Source organism: Mytilus californianus, unplaced genomic scaffold (assembly GCF_021869535.1).
Source record: "Mytilus californianus isolate M0D057914Y unplaced genomic scaffold, xbMytCali1.0.p SCAF_9, whole genome shotgun sequence".
In the NCBI taxonomy this organism is placed as follows: Eukaryota; Metazoa; Mollusca; class Bivalvia; order Mytilida; family Mytilidae; genus Mytilus; species Mytilus californianus.
In genome coordinates this window covers 15,634,675-15,652,301 of record NW_026262745.1, presented here as the reverse complement: position 1 = coordinate 15,652,301, position 17,627 = coordinate 15,634,675, and the positions used below count along the sequence as shown (strand labels likewise).

The 17,627-nt window shown below is 31.7% G+C and overlaps 1 protein-coding gene across 6 annotated transcripts in view; it reads right to left on the bottom strand.

Moving 5' to 3' along the window:
- Positions 1-17,627, bottom strand: part of LOC127716338 (A disintegrin and metalloproteinase with thrombospondin motifs 16-like) — a 78,372-nt gene that overhangs the window by 43,295 nt on the left and 17,450 nt on the right. For 4 of the 6 annotated variants that reach the window (XM_052222508.1, XM_052222507.1, XM_052222505.1 and 1 more), the window contains exon 2: positions 12,102-12,309. The exons of 1 other annotated variant lie outside the window; for it this stretch is intronic. In XM_052222508.1, the coding sequence (XP_052078468.1) occupies positions 12,102-12,167 (66 nt within the window). In that variant the 5' untranslated portion in view covers positions 12,168-12,309. Of the gene's footprint in view, positions 1-4,078; positions 4,115-12,101; positions 12,310-17,627 lie in introns of those variants that run through there. One more of the 6 variants, XM_052222510.1, reaches the window with a different exon arrangement.

Sequence of the window (17,627 nt, the reverse complement as noted above, 5' to 3'; positions counted from 1 at the left end):
CGATCAAAAACAAACAATAGTTTACAAAACACAACATAGAAAAGAAAAGGCTTATCAATCCGAACCCCACAAAAAACCGGGGCTGATTTTAAAGGTTTTCATTTTATACTTTTTTAACCGGAACCATACAGTAATGCAATTATTATTTCTTGAGAAATCGTGTAAGGGTATTTGAACCACTGTCGATTTATCAAATTTTCAATCAATTCAAAGATTTATATAACATAGGATTATTAATTCTGAAATGTTTATTAAAACAGAAGTTGTTTTAATAGTATGTATAAAAACAATCATGTTTCTTATACTAAAATTCTTAATTTAGAAAACTTAAACTATTTCTGTATGATTAATATTAATTAGTCTTATTCTTTAAGTCGTTAAAAGAATATATATATATATATATTAGAACTGTCTTCGGAGGTCATCTCGATGGTTAATTAGATGGCGTCTAGACTAAAAGATACACGAAATGCTGGTAATATTGTCTATGAAATAAGGAGATGTGGTATAAAAGCCTATGAGTTAATTGTTTTAATGCCCTGTTGCAGCCATTGTGTATACAAAAACCCATTATAAATAACCAGTTTTGAAACGACACGAAATTGAAGATGACTGACAGTTCTCGGTAATAACTCTTCTCGACTTAATAATCATCGGTCACGGGAAGTTAACCTCGTTGTTTCTAAATGTGCTTAAATGTTAATGTTATTGACAAATAATTCATTATGATTGTCATATTCATAACGTTTTCGTAATAATGCTTTCTATGTAGGCTGCAATATGCACTGCTGCAATTTTAGTAACTGGACATTTAGTAATAATTTTAGTTGGTTAATAAATCTTTGCTCTGTTTAGTTGAGTAATACGTGTATTAAGTTATAGGTGTTTTCATAATGACTTTTATGTCCTTCGGTGTTGCTTCAGTTCATTACAGATATTCTCAAGCCATTATTATAGACCTCGGGCCATTATGAAAACATCTATTTATCAATTCTATAGTATATAAGTATTTGCTGATAGAATATCTAGATTATGATACGAAGAGGTCACCTACATTCTTGAAATTTCGGAAGAACCATTGAAAGCCTTTACAGAAAAAAAATGTCATATGTGGTTATTTCATACAAATAAAGAACTAAGAAATAATAATAAAGAATAAATAATAATAAACCTGAAATGAAGGTGTTACCAATATAACAAGTTTAGATGAGTTTTTCTACCTAAAACTTAAATCTGCTTTTTCATTGTCCTTTTTATGTACTACGAATTGTTACCTGTATTTACTTTAACGAAATTTCCTTTGATCATATATCATTGTTGACTCGATTAAAATGACAGACAGGCACTTATTGGTTATCACAGAACTTTAGATGAAATAATTGAAAATCTACAGGTTCTTAGTGTGTGTCATGTAAGTACTATGCAATTAGCGTGATGCACAGTTATATAAATGAATACACTGGGTCTAAAACTGAGGTATGTATGTAGACGTATGTAGTATAACGTGCTGCCAACTGTAGATCATCCAAACGAATTTCATGATATTGTATTCTTCAATATGGAATTAAACATCGCTTGCAATTACTTTTGTCTAAATGCTTTTGAAACTAAAGGACAATAGCACCAGTACACAGAATATTTAGATTTGACAATATACCCATACAATTGAGTTGGACAATACACTCATATAATTAAGTAACATATATTAAATTATCTGAATTCACCATGCTTAACAATTGAGTAATTAAAATGCACATCTTTTAGTCTATATCCTGTTAAATAGTGGAATAATATGAAATAAGAGAACTGAGTGTCATGTCCTTGTTAAATTACGCAAAAATCAAACACGTACTGATCAGAAGGACAGACGGTCATTGTTTAATAAAAATCGCATGTATTGTTTCCCTTCACTAGATATTATTTTGTACACAATGACGCCTTGCATGAACATTTAATTTCAAAAATGATTAAATCGAGGAAAGGAGAATTCCTGCGATCAGCACAATCGACGAAAAAATTCGGAACTTAATATGAGGTTATGCAATTTGTTCCATGTTTTGTGTTTCAGATTTTTTTCTTGTAAATTATTTTTGTGTCTAATCAGAAATGCAGCCGAACATTGTTAAAGATCTATATTGACAAGAAGCAATTATATTTTCTAAGCAGTGCAAAAGCACCAAGAAATCATAAGGGCTTTTTAACTACGTGCACGTGTAAGTTTACCGTAGGATAACAGTCATTCAAAGTAAAGCATGACGTTAATATTTTATTCAGTTAGTGGTAAGTATAGTGAGTAATAATAATATTTATAGAACTGTTATACGCAGTGCAGATGCAATATCGCCTAGCTCCACTTAACCTCTTTCCATGTTTATATGAAACAGTTGCTACCTGATGATGAACCGAAACTTATTGGTGCATGACTTTGTTTAATTTATCCTTATATTTTTCGGTAATCAGATATACATATTTGCCAGAATTCGTATGCTCTCGTATGATGTTTAACGAAAAATCACGAATATAAACGAAGTCCGGAAAAGGAACAGGATGCTTCCACTATTATTTCTTATACTTCAAATAAGTACAGATTGAAACAATGATTCCATTTTTTTTAAAGAATGGCCAACGTTTATATCAATATCATCTTACAGATCAGGACAAATCATACTTTATAAATGCTACTATGGTTCAAACAAAATGTTTTCAAAGGCTGAAATCATCAAGATGCATGATGTTTTGATTGACATCTATTTGTTTTATTCAGTGGTGCTAGGGGCCGTTTTAAACTTGCAGTGAGGTGAGAGTTTTTTTTTATCCGTGTTGAAGGCCTCACTGTGACTTCGAGATGAAGAACAGCAATAAAAGCGCTATTCCTTTGCTTTTTGTGTGTTTTTTTTGTTGTGCATGTACTGATTTTGTGTTATAGATAGATACCCCATATCCTTTGCTTTTCTATTGTTTTTCAGTAAAGGGTAAACTTTGTTTAGAGACTGCTCCCCATTTCTTGACGACTAGTTCCTTGTATGTATGTATGTCCTTAAATACCGTATAAACTTGTATATGTATACGCCTTTATACGATTATACAAGATGTTGCTGGATATTTCTTTCTAGAAACGGAAAGTTCAAAACTGGAAAGCTGAATTCATTTCTATTGCCATTAAGTTAGTTTTCAATACCCCATCTTTGTCAATTTTTAGATGTAACTGAAAGCAGAAATCAGACGCTTGCTCATTGTTAAATATACAGTAACCTAATGTTGTTTACATCCTCGTCCTGTTGTATTTTTTATATCGTTGCCTCATTGGAAATCATACCTAATCTCATATTTTTTAATAGTAAAACATGTTTTACATATATTTCGCTGCAGTGTATTTTATTTCAAGTTCAATATAGGTTGCACTTTGTAAATACAGCTGTTTCACAAGCCACGCCTCTTTTGGGGAGATATATAATATTCATAGATATGTTAATTTTGTTAACGTACTGGTTCCCATACATGATCTCTGTGTTTCATCTCATAGGGACATATCTTGAAAATGTTACCAGTATCGACAAAAAATGGTATTGCCTAAAATTTAATTCTTAGGAGGCCCAAAAGTGGACGTAGGGGTAGTATAGAATTTTAGTATAAGTTTAAACTCTTAGAAGCTCAGGGCATATAAGTGTTGAAAATATGCCTCACAGCCCTATATTTTGACCTTTGAAATAAAATAGTAGTGCATATCAACTTTCCGTTCTAGGATATAATTTTTCACGAAACTTCCTAGTAAAAGTGGCACAGTTTTAGCCGCAAACGGAGTTCCTATGGGAAATTGCATTGTCTATATTTACAGAATTGCAACCTATAATAGATGCGATCCACATATATCGTGAAGTCATCAAGCTTTGAATAATTCCATTAGAGTATTTTTTCTTTACGGCGAAGTTAAAGGATTATGCAGGTTATTTGCATTCTTCAAACATTTTACGGACGCCAGCATGCTTTGTTTGACCTCCAAACAAATATGTCACACATTAAGTGTGTATCACAGTCCCACCCTCTTTTTTTCAATTTGGACTCAGTAAATGCGACTTACCATCGAATATTTAATCGCCATGAGCATAAACGAGCATCTTGTTTCATTCCAGGTTGGTATTGCACAATCTTCCAATTTTCTGTGTAGTGTTAAGTGACAGTCGGAAGTCTTGCTGTTTTCGTTGACTTTGTTTATTTCTAATTATAGGTATATTCACCAATTAGGAAGTGACTTCACCACTACTTTATCTAAAGCTTATTTAACGTTACGAATATCTTTAATGCGACACTGTAGATAAGTTGACTACTAGTATATACAAAAATGCCATTTTGCCACTGTTTGTCTTGTACATATAGCTTTAATGGAAAACAATAATTCTCGTTCGAGTCGATTATAGTCTTATCAATTAGGTAAATATATCATTCTGAAGTATAAAAAAGGGTCATCCCCGGACTTCGCCATCGAAAAATTTGCGGTAATACACCTTTAAGTCAATATTAAAACAACATTGTAGCATTTCAGTGGCTCAAGTCTTTCACAGAATATATTACACTTATTTATGTTGTATGAATCTGATATAATATAAACATTTAATGACAGGTTTAATCAAATAATAATCCCTTAGCTAAACATATTTGTAAATGATAAACTGTAGTTCGACATCTTCAAATATAGTTTTGAAACCTTGGTTTAGACTGGAGGACAGCATTTGTAAAAATAAATACCACACCCCTGTATGGGGGAAACAGCAAACTCCCTCTTACTCCATGTTCGTTTGTTAATCATTTTAGTGCATGTTAAAATTATTTCCCTCATTCGACGTATATATTTGTAAATGAAAGACAAACATGCATTTCATTATGTGAATTTAAAAAAGCCAAATGTAAACAAATACGGACCCACTTGTACTGAATTTTCTCCATGTATTAGTTAACTAAATAACACGAATTCAAATGACGGAAAAAACAAACATTTTTGTCATGAATTCGTATTATTTCCTACTACCCAGATGAAAAACCATATTAAAATAATGGTTTTTTCGTCAAAAAGCGTGTTCTGCTTCAATGCTCGAAGGCATAGGTAACATTGCCACATCTTTCTTAATTTTGTGTATTCAATTCTCTTCAAATTCGTTATTGATTTCTGTTTAGAAATAGTTTGATTCGATCGCAACTAACGAGTATAGAAAAGTGTATGATTATTTAAGTATCATAGATCGGACGTAAAGTATTACTGTGACAATGATTATTCAAATAAAAAGATTTTTACTTCAAATTGTCAAAAACTTGACATTTTCAAATGCCAAAAAATGAAACGTGAAAAAATGTAAACAATTCAGAAATATTCGATTACCTAAGTATTTAACTTGAATCAGTGATGTCGGACACGAATTAGACAATTTGCATATCATTCATATTGAGATTATATACATCTGTAGTAGGTTTTTTCGCATAAAAAATTTAAAACATCATACATTTGAAATTTTGAATGATTTATTTGCTTTTTTAATTTTTATTTGGACTGAAGAACTACTGTTAAGAAGGGTCATTGTTTATATATGTATATCCGGCGGCAATTGATCATACCCACTTAAAATTAAATATGGTAAGTGTTTCGATTAAAAGTCTTTGTACATGTAGCTTAATGAAAGAGAAAGTGATTTTTTTAGTGATAAATCCATTCACAGATTTCATGCTATCATTAACCAATTTTGTTATGACTTAGCTGCAAAATAGTATATACCAACGAAAGAAAACAATTGCAGTGTTTACGAGTTCTAACAGCAAAACAAACATGAGTCCAAATATTCACCTTCTGAAATTATTATTTTGTATCCCTTTAAGATAAAAATGACAATAAAACGTTGATTTTATATCATTTTCATTAACAATGTAAATATGTTTTACGCTTGCTTGGAAGTGTTATTTTCGGATTCTAAATAAGTGATTTTCTATAGATATATGTAATGTGGAAAATTGATTGTGAGAATGATATTTAACATATAAACGACTCTTCTACGTTTTAATGCAAGTTTGTATACAAGAACATTTCTGAAAATTGACGGAAAGACTGAACATAATTTATTGTTTAATGTTTTGTCTTTTAAGAGCTGTTCGGATCAAATAACCGTTTCAGATCATAATTTGTTTACAAGTGTATACTATTCATAATAATAAATCTGCAGAGAAGATCAAGGGTCAGATATGTGCTTCATTGGTCATTGTTTGAAATCTATTTAGATGTACAACGGTCGATGGTGTTCATTAATAATGTACAATAAAGCATGATTTAAGTAGCAGCAATAATAAAATAAAGTACATTGACTTGATTTCAGTATAAATAAAGGCAACAGTAGTATACCGGTGTTCAAAAGTCATAAATTGATTGAGAGAAAACAAATCCGGGTTACAAACCAAAACCGAGGGAAACACATCAACTATAAGAGGAAAACAAAAGAATAACAGGAACACCGAAGTGCAACAAAAACAAACGTCAACACACATAGAAACGAACTATTTGATAACAACTGCTATATTCCTGACTTGGTACAGGAAATTTTAAGAAAAAAATGGTGGGCTGAACCTGGTTTCAGTATATTCGATCTTTCTTGTTATACAATATTTTACATAAATGCTTTATTTACTTTTACAATTTTGATTGACTCTTTCTGGTTTAATCTTTTCTTTTTTTAGTTTTTAAATGTATCAACAAATAAAAAAAAATCAGTTTTAGCATAACAGTTTTTGCCTGTTATGTATGTATCTGCCTCCTACAAGGCTGTTAATTGGAAGGCATATCTTTTGAAAATAAAGAGATACGATGGGGTTTTCAGTCTTTGTGGCCTTCGGCTGTTGTCTGCTCTATGGTCGGGTTGTTGTCTCTTTGACACATTCCCAATTTCCATTCTCAATTTTACTTGTTAAAGTCCGCGTGGTTTTATCGGAGTGTGTTTTGATGTTGCACCATGTCAATTGCGTTTGATAAGTTCAACTTTGCGGGAACCTATTGTGTAAGACATCGTCGAGATATTATAATAGCGGTACAGAAATAAGATGATTCTACACCTTAGATATTGTTGTTCCTAAATACTGTAAAATTTATATGATGGTATTCTGTGTAGGGATATTCCAGGAAATGATGAAAATAAGAAAATAAGGGATAAAACGGCTGTAATGTAAAGTTTCAAATTCAATCTTAGTCATTCATGAAGACATCACAGATACATCTTCTCATAGTTGATTTACGGAAATTTAACTACAAATATTTTGTTCATGTTCACACAACTGCATCGCTGCTATGATAGTGATATAAAATATGGAGATGTTGTATGATTGCAAATGAGAATGTCATAATTCAAACAAGAAACCGACGATATCAAATGGAACAGGCACACAACGTTTGTTGAAGTGTTTTAACATGTTTGCAAGCGCTGAACTCTGACGTAATAATGGATAGTGGTGTACCAATACCACATAAAAACACACTATAATAGTCAATAAAAAAGGTTTCCACTGATCAGATCTTAACTTTGCACGAAACAAATAACAAAACACAGTTGACACAAAGTACCGATCTCAATTCCCCTGCTCTTTAATCTGTGTTGACATGAATTATTATTGAAATGTTCATATATATATAAATTAATTGTGTAAATAAAGATGGATTTTTTTAAATAAATTAAAGATTTTCTTCCCCAGGAATAGATAACCTTAGCTGTATTTGGCAAAACTTTTAAAAATTATCATTCGTCTTTGCTCCTCACTTTCTTATTTTATTAGGACTTTTTAATTTGTTTGATTCGAGCGTTACCACGCCTGGTAAACCATCAAATCTCAACCAAATAGTTAAGCGAGAAAAAAGTTTATTGGCACTTCCGGTTGAGCTTGACTGGTACAAAATATCAAAAATATAGATAGGGTAGGTCGACTTTACGCCAATTTATTGTCAATATGTAAATATTTTGTTAAATAGGAGAACGGCATGCCATAGATAACTGAATGAGAGCTTGTCTCGTTCATTACTCGGACCAATATAAATTAAAATGACATCGGAATGACTTTTCTCCCGCAGGTAAGTGCGACCAGCTCAGTGAGTTTTTGACAAAATGACAGTGAGTTCATCAATACAAAACGTATATATCAGTATATAAGTGTTCTTCTTAATCAATATAAACGTATTTTTTTTCTATTTCTTATGAATTTAATTTTAAGAGGCTAAATATGTTATAAAGTATGTCAGGTTGAGATTGGCTGGTATCGGTTGTGATATTCAGGAACAATGTTGAGATCTACTGTTAAATAACATTTTCAACTAGCTACGTATCAATCGGATACAACCGTCAAAATACACGAACTTTCTATATAATGGTCGTCATTTTAACTTGTTTATGGTGTTGGTATTATATGGAGTCATGTTGGTCTAATACGGATACTAAATAGTTAAGTGCAAAGGCCAGTGCTGTAGATCTTAATTTTCAGACCTGCCTTGCTTCTTACAAATAAGGCTTACTGTTGTGTCGTGTATGTGCATATATTTGGAAACAACATCCTCCATAGAATGATTTACAATAGGTAAAATGGTAAAATGTAATCTCTTTAAGGTGTTACCAAAGAAACAATTTGCATTTATTTGATACAAAAGATTGGAAAAAGGGGGATAAAAATGTCACAAATGTCCCCAAAATACGGTATAAAGTAGAAATTCAATCCATTTGAGTGACATCTTTTCTGAAACCATTGACATTTATCTATCTAGATGTCAAATGAAAACCATTTAGAAGGACTGTGATACAAGGACTGTAAAACAGAAAAATCACCGTAAATATAAAAAAGAAGATGTGGTATAATTTGCCAATGAGACAACTCTCCACAAGAGACCAAGTGAGACAGAAATTAACAAATATAGGTCACAGTACGGCGTTCAACAATGAGCAAAGCCCATACCGCATAGTGAGCTATAAAAGGCCTCGAAATGACCAATGTAAAACAATTCAAACGAGAAAACTAACGGCCTAATTTATGTACAAAAAAATGAACAAAAAACGAATATTTAACACATCAACAAACGACAACCACTGAATTACAGGCTCCTGACTTTGGACAAGCACAAACAGAATGTGGCTGGGTTAAACATGTTAGCGGGCGCCCAACCCTCCCCCTAACCTGAGTGGTGTAACAGTACAACATAAGAACAAACATTAAAAATCAATTGAAAAAGGCTCAACTCATCAGAAGGATACAAATAGAAATACATCTAACAAAAACAGACGTGAACAGGTACTTGTACATCCCAACAACAAAACGACACTAAGGACAGATCTCAGAGTACTCGCAGTTACTGACAGCTAGTTCAAAGCCAATAACTACTAATAAAAAAATCTTGCATTTAAGACTAAACTATCAATCAGTACACATCCAACATCCAATGGATTTAGTGTGAAGACGTCATAAACAGTCAGAGAAAAGCATGACCTTGTGCAATGCCAAGATACAGGTATCGGCAGATTGTAGAATGTGCATATGTATATAACAATAATATTTAGTGTGCTTTTACTTTACTGATAACAAAATCAATATTAATACCAAAAAAACAATATTCAAAGATTTAATTACATTGTTGAATTGGTAACCTTTTAGAATAATTTTATTTAAAGGGTCGATAACTTTATTCGGATCGTTTTTAAATTTCAAGGCTCGTTAAACAACATCTCCGTAAAAATGAGGACGTGCTATCCCGTTTGAAATAAGTTTTCTACAGGAACAACCAACTTCAAAACCAAATCTTTATATCTATGGAAGAATTTAGTAAAGATTTTAAGCTTTTTTTGTGGTAACGAAATCCCTGACTTAATAATTTACCAGTAATACATAGATTATGTTCATTAAAATCCAAAACGTCACAACAGACTCGGGCATAGCGTACGAGTTGTGATATATAAACACCGTAAGATGGTGCCAAATGAACATCACCATCCAAAAAAGGAAAATTAAAAATAGGGAACGAAAAATCGTCCCTTTTCTCGTAAATTTTAGTGTAGAGTTTCCCGTGTAAAACGGAAATATCTGAATCTAGGAAAGGACAGTTATTACCGTTTATATTTGATTTATTTAAAATAAGTTCCAATGTGTAAATTTTGGCAGTATATTAAGAAAATTTGTTTTGATTATTTAACGAACAAATACCATCAAGAAAACAGTAAGTGTTGTTCAATTTATCAATTAAATGCAATTTAGACTTTACTGAGTTAGTAAAACATGCAAAATAAATGTTTGATGTTCATCTAAACCTCTTTTGAAAGTTATATTATTCTTCAGCTATCTGGGAAAAATTTTATTGCACACCAAATTTCTTTTTTGACAAATTCACCAGGGCCGAATTGCGAAACCAAACTCCTAACTGTGTATTGCTACCTAATACCTACATCGCTCGATTTTACATCTTCGGTGCTAGACCTTACATCTTCAGCGCTATACTTTACATCTCGTTTTCTACTCTTTAGTATCTGTATTAATAGACCTAATGCGAAAACAAGAAACAAGTCATAATGACAACCCCTATACAGAGGGTTCACGAATTTTGACGGTCGTATACGATTGACAATTACAAGTTTTATTCAACAGTTGATCTCAACATTGTTCCAGAATATCACAACCGATACCAGACAATCTCAACCTGACATACTGTATAAGATATTCAGCTTAATAAAATTAAATTTGTAATAAATAGAAAAGAAACTGTTATTATACGTTTATATTGATTAAGAAGAACACTTAAATACTGATATATACGTTTCGTATTGGTGAACTCACTGTCATTTTGTCAAAATTCACTGAGCTGGCCGCACTTACCTGCGGGAGAAAGTCATTCCGATGTCATTTTAAATAGCATTTATCCGAGTAATGAACGAGACAAGCTCTCATTCAGTTAGCTATGGCATGACATTCTCCTATTTAACAAAATATTTACAGATTGACAATAAATTGATGAAAAGTTGACCTTCCCTATCTATATTTTTGATATTTTGTACCTGAAAAGCTCATCCGGAAGTGCCAGTAAACTTTTTCTCGCTTACCCATTTGGTTGAGATTTGATGGTTTACCAGGCGTGGTTACTGGTGAGTCTTTTGTAGTTGAAATAGTCCTATCGCGTGCAAAATTGATTGTAATCCTAGTATCTGTAATGAGTTCATATACATTAGAAAAACTATATATTTTTTGCAAAAGTGCTAACGTAAACCCTGAAAAAATAACGATATATATTTAAAAAAAAGAAATGTTCCATAAGGAAATTATTTTATCCGTGCCTGTAAATGATTTAAAACTTTTGACCGCAGACCGCATCTTGTGTCAGTGCAGGACTTAATAGAGCCTTATATTGTTGTTTAAATTTTCGTTTGTCGAAATATTCCTGTTGCTAGTAGTATTCTATTTCACTTCGATGAGTGGAAATGTTTAGGCAAATATCTTATAATTTTAGATCACGTATTTGTACGTAAAACTGGAATTGCTTTTTTCGATACGGATGTTTCGTCAAACTATAAATAAACATGATCTGAACATATCCCATTAGGATTATCTACATCCATTTCTCTGGATTTGAATTTTGTGTAGGTGTGATATTATCATGTCTTAGCTTTCGTGTGCCTGATACTGTTACAAGACAATAGTCAGAAAGTGAAAAGTCAAAAAGGATTAGCCAAATTGTTTAAATTGATACAGATCGAAACAAATGGTAATTTTACGTGGTAACATCATTTTTTCAATGAACTTTAACATGCTAGAATATTATTTATTATGCATTATCCATTGATGGCATACAAGTATGAACGATAATTTACGAATGATATCTAAGCAAGGTACGTATAACAAATAATCAAATAAATAAATAAATGAATAAATAAATAAATAAATAAATAAATAAATAAATAAATAAATAAATAAATAAATAAATAAATAAATAAATAAATAAATAAATCTTTATAGAATTTTAACTGTCTTCCCCAAAGTTTATATATTCGGTATTGAATACTTTATATGTAAATGATAGAGCAAAATGCAATGAATGATGGAGAGACGAAACTTACCAAAATTTTGCTGTGGATACTTAAAATCAAAACGATAAAAAGATTGAGTCTTTTTTCTCGAGCCATTATTATGCACTGCCGTTTTGTTTAGTCGTTAAAAGACCAAAGAGACGTATTCCATATATTTTATACCCAGTTGATTGCACGTGAATGATTCAAGTCAATCATTGCTTCATCTAGATTGGTTGCAATAGAAAATAAAACATACCTGAAAAGAAAAGGCGGTATTTAATTTCATAACTTATTAAAAACATCTATTTAATTTTTACGTAACAATTGTAACATATAAGATTATTTTTTTACAATATATCTTTCAAATATTACTTTCAATACAACATTTTAATGAAAGCTTTCAATTTATCCTATCGATTAAATGAAATTTAGAAGTTTCGAGTTGTTTTCTCAAATATTTGATATTTGCATTTATGAATAGATGTATCTTTATATAGTTGGTTCAGCACGATTAAATTTTGTTTAGCAAATACATTTTTTAAAATTAAAAATGAAACATTGAATTATTTTCACTTTAGTGCAATATTATATACATTTGAAATACATGTAATGACTGTGGCGGGTACCAAACAAAAATATATTACAGTATAAGATGACGTACGAACATAAAGAGTGATTACATTTATCGACATCAGTAACAGAAACGCAAAGCGTCACATTCCTGATGTACATACTCACCTATTGCATGTATACGTCATCGTTTAAGGTAACGCTTTACGGTAAATTCCAGTGGCGTAGCTATGCAATTTTTAAGTGTACGCGCGAACCTCGGAGAGGGGCCCAGTGGCCGCAACATGCCCTAGCGGGTCCGTGACAGACCTCGTGTACGCGGGTTCCAGAGGGCGAAGCCCCCAGGAAGCTTACGCGTTATCAAGAAAGAGATATCTTTTAAAAACCCATCAATAGCAACATACTTTGGAGACGTATATGTTTATTTCTTATCTGTAATGTATTCCTTGTGTTGATTTGAAATCTAATGGTTAATGGTTCTAGAGAAAACAGTTCTAACCAGTTACTGTAAACAGTGGGCCTAGATTTATATATTTAAGTTTTAAACTGGAATATATACACAATAATTACAGGTAAAAGGAACGAATTTTCGTTCGCTATTGTTAGTTTTCCTTTTTTGGACTGTGATTTTCCTTTGGCACCCCCTAACGGTGTTTATATATCCCAAATCGTTTGCTATGTCCGTGTATGTAGTGACGTTTTGGATTTCAATGAACGTAAACTATAGATTACAATAAATTATTAAGTCAAGGATTTCGTTACCACAAATTACTTAAAACCTTCACTTAATTCTTCCATAGATACAAAGATTGGGTTGGAAGTTTGGTTTTACCTGTAGAAAACTTTACATAAACGCGATTCATCCTAATTTTTACGGTGATGTTGCATTGTTTACCAAGCCCGTTAATTTTGATGCGATCCGGGTTACTTAATATCATTGTTATACAGATGTACATTTACGATCCTACAATCTGTCGATACCTATATTTTGGCATTGCACAAGGTCATGTTTTTCTCTGAATGTTAATGACGTCTTTACACTAAAGCCATTAGAAGTTGGATGTGTACTAATTGATGATTGAGTGATTGTTAGTTGCTTAACTTCCAGTGACAAATATTTCATGTTCAGGACCAGAACAAATTAACATTTAATACAATAGGTAGGTCCTGTAATAGAGGCCATCCAGATGAAGGTCGGGGAAATTTATACTGCCACTGGAAAAATAGGGTAAATTGGATAGGGACAGAAATTTTGTCTTGCAACAGGTCACCTAGGGACCCTTCTGCTCAAAAAGTGGTTGCAAGGGTCCTTAACATGCAAAGAGCGTGGCACTCTCTCTAAACGAGGCATCGGATTAAACGTCCATATTCTGGTCAGACTTGGCTGCGTAATTGTACATCCCACACAGCCAAACAGACGCCCCACTTTGTCAAGAGTTTTAGTGTCGGTCGGAAGATGAGCTGTAGACTACTAGTGACCATATTTTTATTCCCCAGGCATCCTTGTGGATGTACTGATTGATACCTTAGTCTAAGATACATGATTTTTTATAGAGTGTTGTGGGTTTTGAGCTAGCTTTCAATAACTGCGAGTACTCTCAGATCTGTACTTTGTGTCTTTTCTGTTTTTGTTTTTGTTTTTTTTTGTTGTTGCTTGTATTGTTCTAATGAGTTAAGTCCTTTTCAACTGATTTTTATTATTTATTCTTATGTTGTACTTTAACACCACTTTCCCAGATTAGGGAGGTTTGGGCGCCGGAAAACATGCTTAGCTCAGCCGAATTCTGTATGTGTTTGTGTCTATTCAGGTATTTGCAATTCAGTTATAGACGGTAATTTCTACGTCATTTAGTCTCTGGTGGAGTCTCGAGAGTTCATTGGAAATCATCCCATCATAGATGGTCAGTTGTAAAATAAAAATGAAAACTACATATCGTATCTCGGCATTCATATATATATGATAAAGAAAACTTGAGTTAAATTGAGAACAACAAAAGCTTTGTCTTATTAAATCCTTGATGCTGTTTCCCTCAGACTGTCAAACACCGTCACCCTAATTGTTAACGTGGTATTATATGTAATAAATTGCTTTAATCAATAGGAAACTGAGTATATTAATTCACAGTAGATTCAGACTTGAAAATGAACAAATATGTAATATGATACCATCTGATTTATCTTCAATTATACAAGTCATCGTAGCAAGAAGAACAATGATCGTGTGGTTTTAACCAATTCCTTTAATCTTTTTAGATTAATTTTTTTTCTTCCAAAATTCATGTGCACGCCCGGGCGTTTTGACGTAAACGTACCTACGCGCATGAATTTATGCATGAATTTGATGTCATTTAACAGTTTTGAGTTCCCTTTAAGAATGAGATCGTCAATGACATCATTGAACAATCAGCTCTAGCACTGATGTAATAACAAAAGCATCGTGACATTCGAAATATGCGGGATAATCAGTGGGGATAATGCAAGACGGGACAGTTGTTTTGACCTATAAGTAAACTATTAACAATAAGATTGTCTGAAACCCAGTAAAAATAAGCTTGTTTTATTGACTTTTAAAATAAAAATACAAAAAAAAAGACTAAAAGCTTCCAAAAAAAATGATACATTATGAAAATAGATTTAAAGAATTAAAACCGAACAAAAACAAATATAGCCTTATCAACCATTCTCCTTTATTTATAGTTATTCGAAGGAACACTTTGGTTTTAGGTTACAAAAGTAGAGTTTCAGTTTCCGTCAGATGTTTTATTCACTATCAAGAAACATGACACCAAACAATTGGTGCAATAGTATATTCTGTAACTATAGTACAAAATTCATTTGGTTGATTTAAATTGCTAGCAAAGTAACGTCGCAATGAAGTACATGTAAAACTGAATTTTGTTACTGTAGATCCATGTATTTTACTTGTGCACTTTACTTATACTTTCTTGCAGTTTCATAAGATTTACCAAATTTTCAGACACCTTCCAAACCCCTTTACGGAGACATAAAACAACTGTCGAAGGACGACAAATTCTCGGCTTAAAAGGGAAAAGTGTAGTCGTTTATATCGATTTAAGTAGCCTAGATGTTGATATGTGTATGATTCAGAAATGTGCTTTATTAATTTTTGTATTGGATTACAGGTTGTCAAATCTTGTCAAGTCCAAGCATTTCATATATTAGTTTTTTTGTTTTGTTTCATAAGGAAAAGGGTGCGGTCTCATACAAAAGTTTAGAAAAAGAAAAGGTTCCACTTACATCAGTTTTAATGAAATGTATGTTATAATGCAAATAATGTTATAAGGTCGTGTGGATTTATTAAAATAATATTAAATGTGACATGAACACATTGGTACGTGCTAGTTTCTTCGTGAGCGTTTTTTTATTTGACATCAAATATTCAGTTTTTCAGTTTTTGTTCTTTTCTTTCATTTCATGTTTTAACTCGCCATTGCCAACTATTTGCAGTCATATTTATTGTCCAGATATCAATTTAAACAATTTAAATAAATGTACTCACACATTGATTCTGATATTAAGAAAAAGAGATAGAAGTATGAATGTTGAAAATATGTGTACTGAATTAACAAAACTTTAATTATTATGACAGATTTAAGTAATAGATTATTCGATTTGTTGAAACAGTTTAATTAATAGAATAATATCAGTTCCAATTCCTTTCAAACCTGTTCATAAAAAAACCCTCTTATATGAGTGATCTCATAAATAAAATGAACAAATTGAAATGGGATACAGCAACCTTACATAATAAAAACACATTTAGAGATATATATAGTCTTCATCAACAGAGGTTTGTATCCCAATCTTTAAATCACCATAGTCTATAAAAATAAGTGCAACAATTCAACAGAGACCAATAAAAGTTATAGGTAAATGAAGCTATGATTATATTAATTAGTATTATGATTATTGAGAGTGTTAATTCTTATCCGATTTAACACACTATGTTATACTAATATTCCTCAAATACCGCAGTTATAAATAAAATATGTTTTATACATCATATTCCGATATTTTCATTAATCAATTGTAAATCTTCAATTTTCAATGATGTTTTTTTTTTTTTCTGTTTTACATCCGTAATTCAATTAAATATTGAATGCTTTTTTTTGTAAATTCATTGGGGTGTAGAAGCGTTGACCGAAGTACATTTTGTATGAAGCGCGAAAGCGCTTCATTCTAAAAATGTACGCACGGTCAACGCTTTTACAACCCTATGAAATTACTAAAAGAAGCATTCAATACTTATAATTTCATTTTTTCGCTATGATCATGAAAACACGATTACTATGTTTTTTTTTCTTTTATTTACCAGTGCACTTTATTGTGGAAACGTGTGTCATCATATGTTACAGTTCATGAAATTCATTTTGAAATGAAGAATGACGCGAGATTGCTGTTAGCCAATCAAAATAACGTAAAATAATGAAACATACATCTTATGTTATTATATTGAAATGAAAATTTATAATTCAACAAAATCTATTATCCAAGAGATAACCATGATCTTCGATGTATGTCACGTTTTGTTTTTTCATTGCGAACTCAAATTAACAAAACACCCTTTATGATTAACGCTTATCGTCCTTCGTTTATAAGGATTCTTCGATTCTGACCATTCACTCATTAAATTTTCATGTCAAAAAGACATTATGAAATTTAGGACAACAAGCATTCAGCTTCTTTTTAACACTTAGAATGTCGGTTGTTTATTAGGTTTTGACCTACTCCCAAAATAGACAGTCTAGTGGAGGGGTAATAAAACAGTATTCAAGACTAACCAATAATTGCATAGTGTTATAATTAAAATCTTCAGACACATGCTGTCATCCATTGCACGCTCCAGAACGATGATTGTATCTTATTTGTAATAAAACAATTAAAAAAGATACAAAGAATTTTGTTTTCGGAATAATTCTTAAATTCGTGGATTTTTATCTCAAGACTATTACATATCATGTTTTTACAAATGGCTACTTGTTC